The sequence below is a fragment of the Nannospalax galili genome, unplaced genomic scaffold (genome assembly GCF_000622305.1).
Source record: "Nannospalax galili isolate Female #2095 unplaced genomic scaffold, S.galili_v1.0 scaffold544, whole genome shotgun sequence".
Classification (NCBI taxonomy): domain Eukaryota; kingdom Metazoa; phylum Chordata; class Mammalia; order Rodentia; family Spalacidae; genus Nannospalax; species Nannospalax galili.
Genome location: NW_008350320.1, coordinates 266,078 through 270,901, shown reverse-complemented (window position 1 = coordinate 270,901; position 4,824 = coordinate 266,078). Strand labels below are relative to the sequence as shown.

At 49.9% G+C, this 4,824-nt stretch overlaps 1 protein-coding gene across 1 annotated transcript; it reads left to right on the top strand.

Moving 5' to 3' along the window:
• Positions 1-1,826: 1,826 nt before the first annotated feature.
• Positions 1,827-4,525, top strand: LOC108491521. The gene is given in 1 exon segment (XM_017801746.2): positions 1,827-4,525. A coding segment is annotated over 1 exon segment (2,652 nt). The 5' UTR covers positions 1,827-1,873.
• The last annotated feature ends 299 nt before the right edge of the window (positions 4,526-4,824 follow it).

The following is a 4,824-nucleotide window of genomic DNA, read 5'->3' as shown; positions in this document are numbered from 1 at the left end:
CTCTTTAATTTAATATATAATGTTAACCTCTAAGTATTTTACAGATGTGAAACCATTTGAAAGATATTAAGTATACCTGAAGAAACAAAACCCAGCTATAAGCTGTAAAATTCTTGGGAGCTTTATGGTTGAGTAAGACACAAGTGATACACACCTGAATGGTTGAGAAAAGTCTACAACAGCCTAATCCTGTATGAAAATAAAAATAAATTCTCCCGGAGATCCTAGCCTGAGAGAGTAGGTTTGGACCTCCATTGGTGTAGTGGCTTGTATCTCAGCAGACTGCCAGAGAGTGCTCAGCTCTGGCCTCCCTCTGGCCTCCATCTAGCAGAGGGCCTGAGAGCCCCTGGATCCTACCTCCACGTTGTGGTGAGCTTTCCCTAATAGTGCCATACCCATCCCCCTACCTGGGATTTTGTGAGGCCCCTCCCAAGGCCTTAGGGCAGGTCTGGCTTTGGTAGACTAAGGCTGAGATCCCAGCAGACAGCCTGAGAGGGTGGGTTCAGACCTACATCTGTGTAGATGCTCAGATCTCAGCAGATGGCCAGAGAGTGCCCAGTTCTGGCCTCCCTCTGGCATAGGGTTGAGAACGCAGAAGACTGCTTGAGAGGCAAGAACAGCCAGTGCTCTTAACCACTGAACCATCTCTCCAGCCCCTGAATAATATGTTTTTTAAAAGGATCTTATCCAGCTGAGAGCATCCTACAATGTCTTCTTTCACTCCCTGGGGCAGGTGTCACTGAAATCACTCCTCTTTTATGAACACCATTGAAATGAAGTGGGTGCTGTTGAAAAATATATATAAAAGTCAGGAGCCATGAAGTCTCTCAGGCAGGTCACGTACCGGTCAGGAATTCCAACTCACTGAAAAGTAAGTTTTATGGCTGAGACATCTGGCCTACTGATAAGTAAGTTTTATGGCTGAGACATCTGGCTTACTGATAAGTAAGTTTTATGGCTGAGACATCTGGCTTACTGATAAGTAAGTTTCATGGCCGAGACATCTCCAACCACTGATAAGTAAGTTTTATGGTTGAGACATCTGGCTTACTGATAAGTAAGCTTCCCGCTCTCCCCGTAGCATTTTGTAATAGTTTAAATTAACCAATAACTGCGTTTCTGCTTCTGTATCCCGCTTCTGCTCTATAAAAGTTCCACAAACCCGACCTGAGGCGCGCAAGTCCCCCGAGGAGACTTTGTGCCCACAGGTACCTGTGTACTAAATAAACCTCTTGCTGTTGCAACCCGAAGGCTGGCTTGTCCTCTGTGGTTTTTCTCTCCTACATTTGGAGGTCCCACCGAGATTTGTTGGTCAGAGGGAGCCACCAGGGCAACTCGAGCCTTGCGGGGAGGTGAGTTGGCCAGCCTCTGTGTTGTATTGTCTGGTTTTGTTGATAGTGCAGCATCTGTAGAATCTGGGGATCCCGTCTGTATTTCTGGGCAGTGCAAAAGCAAGACTGACGAGTCTTTAAGCTTTGCCTGCCGGCCTGGGGGACGCTCCAGGACTGTGAGACCCACGTCTGTAGAACTTTTTGTTCATCTGTAGGATTTCTGTGGGTCTCGTCTGGACAAGGAACTTCCTTGTCATCTGTTATTCCGAGCTGCACACCTGAGTCAGTGTCGGTGTTTCTGTGTTGCTGTGTATTTGTGTTGGTCGCGACCGGCCCCCATGGTCTGGGGAGCCCGATATTTTGGGGCTCAGCATGCATCTGAAGGATACTTGCTCCTGAGGAGCGAAGTGACAGCCTCGCCATCTGATTTTTTTCTTTCAGTTTTTCTCCGAAGTAGCGCTAAGCGATACCTCATCGCCGGCTGTCTATTTTTGTTGTTTCTGTTGTTTGTCTGTTTCATTGTGATTTTAGAATACCCCAAAATGGGACAACAACTAACCACCCCCCTGAGTTTAACTCTAGATCACTGGAAAGAAGTTAAGAGCCAAGCTCACAATCAATCTGTGGAAATTAAGAAGCACCAATGGATAACCTTTTGTTCCTCTGAGTGGCCAATGTTTAATGTTGGTTGGCCTCGGGATGGGACATTTGATTCTGATGTTATTTTGCAGGTTAAAGCTAAAATCTTCTCCCCTGGACTAACGGGGCATCCGAACCAAGTGGCTTACATAGTCACTTGGGAAAACCTTTCCCTGGACCCACCACCGTGGGTGACTCCTTTTCTCAGTCCTTCACAAAGAACCCCCCTCCCTTCTGCCCCTAACCCGGACCCTCCAACGTTCTCCTTGTATCCTGTGGTGGTGAAACCTAAACCTGTTCTACCCCCTGATGAGAGTGTTCCTGCTGATCTGCTGAGTGAGAATCCCCCTCCCTACCACCCTCCTCCGCAGGCCACTGTGGCTGTTCCAGACGACGCCCAAGCAGAAGGACCGGAGGTCGCCCCCTCCCCCATCGCGGGGTGACTCAGAGACAGGAGAGGACAGGGAGATTCCTCACACATCCTTCCCCTCCGACTCGCAGGAGGGGAAGGAAACCAGTTACAGTACTGGCCCTTCTCCGCTTCAGACCTGTATAACTGGAAAACTCATAACCCGTCCTTTTCCCAAGACCCGCAGGCTCTAACAGCCTTGATAGAATCTATCCTCCTTACCCACCAACCCACGTGGGACGATTGCCAGCAGCTCCTGCAGGTCCTCCTAACTACGGAGGAAAAGCAGAGAGTCATTCTTGAAGCCCGAAAGCATGTCCCAGAGGCAGACGGGAGACCAACCCAACTACCAAACGAGATCGAGACTGCCTTTCCCCTCACCAGACCTGCTTGGGATTTCAACACGGCTGAAGGTAGGGAACACCTACGTCTTTATTGCCAGGTGCTTGTAGCAGGCCTCCAAGGGGCAGGGAGATGCCCCACCAATTTGGCCAAGGTAAGGTCAGTGACACAGGGAGCAGACGAGCCGCCCACTGTGTTTCTAGAAAGACTTAAAGAGGCATATCGGAGGTACACTCCCTTTGATCCAGACAGCCCCGATCAGGAAGTAAGTGTTTCCATGTCTTTCATATGGCAATCAGCTCCTGATATTAGGAGTAAACTCCAAAGAATGGAGAATTTACAGGGGCAAGGTCTTAGGGACCTCTTAAGGGAGGCAGAGAGGATCTTTAACAAAAGGGAAACACCAGAGGAGAAAGAAGAAAGACAAAAAAGAGAGGCAGAAGATAGAGAGGCAGTGAGAGATCGAAAGCGAAATAAAGAATTAAGTAGAATCCTGGCCACAGTAGTGAGAAAAGAAAATGAAGTCAGAATAGAAAGGGGGGGAGATCGAGGGCGTGTCTGGTTAGAAAAAGACCAGTGCGCCTACTGCAAGGAAAGAGGACACTGGGTAAAGAACTGCCCCAAGAAAAAGAAAAAACAGCAAGAAGAAAAAGCTGAGATCCTCAACCTCGATTAGGGAGGTCGGGGCCAGGAACCCCCACCTGAGCCCAGGGTAACTCTTCATGTGGGGGGACAGCCAGTCACCTTCATGGTAGACACTGGGGCGCAACATTCCGTCCTCACCCAAACGACTGGCCCGCTTAGTAAAAAGACAATATGGGTAGAAGGGGCTACTGGAGCAAAGCGTTACTGCTGGACTACAGGCCGGAAAGTCCAGCTCGCCTCAGGGACCGTGACTCATACCTTTTTACATGTACCAGACTGTCCCTACCCTTTGTTAGGAAGAGATCTACTAACCAAGCTTGGAGCACACATTTATTTTGAAAGAAAAGGGGCTAGAATCACAGATTCCACAGGAGCACCGATACAGGTACTTACCCTCCGACTAGAAGATGAATATGAAAAGCTGGGGTATGCGAAGGGGGTCCTGACTCAAAAATTTGGGCCGTGGAGACGCCCCGTAGCTTACTTATCAAAGACACTAGACCCAGTGGCTGCCGGCTGGCCACCTTGTCTGAGGATGGTGGCTGCCCTGGCAGTCCTGGTCAAAGATGCTTCCAAGTTGACTATGGGTCAGCCCCTATGCATACGGTCCCCCCACGCTCTCGAGTCTCTCATCAAACAGCCCCCGGACCGATGGCTCTCGAATGCCCGGATGACTCATTATCAGGCCTTGCTCCTGGACACTGACCGCATTCAGTTCGGACTCCCCGTCGCCCTCAACCCCGCGACATTGCTACCCTCTGCAGAAGAACCCAACTCCCAGGCTGACCATGACTGCCATCGTGTCCTGGCTGAGGTTTTTGGCACTCGACCAGACCTCAGCGATCAACCTATAGAGGGAGCAGATTACACCTGGTACACGGATGGAAGCAGTTTCCTTTCAGAGGGTAAGCGCTGGGCAGGGGCAGCGGTCACCTCGGACAACAAAGTGATATGGGCAGAACCCTTACCAGAGGGGACATCCGCGCAAAAGGCTGAGCTAGTGCCCCTGACGCAGGCCCTGCGACTGGCAGAAGGTAAGAGGTTGAATGTATATACTGATAGCCGATATGCCTTCACCACTGCGCACATCCACGGGGAGATTTATAAAAGAAGGGGGCTCCTTACTTCAGGAGGAAAAGAAATAAAAAAACAAAGCTGAGATCATAGCGCTTCTAGAGGCCTTATTTCTGCCGAAAGAACTCAGTATCATACACTGCCCAGGCCACCAAAAAGTGAACCACCCCGAGGCAAGGGGAAATCGTCTAGCTGACCAGACGGCCAGAGACATTGCCTCCAAGAGCCAAATACTAACCACGCAAATTGACGCTGAACGCAAAAGAAAGGAGGCCATCAGAGACTACACTCCAGAGGACAGAAAATTACTTGAAAAAATTGGGGCTTTCAACAACCCAGAAACAGGATACTGGGAGTACCAAGGGAAAACCGTCCTGCCTCAAC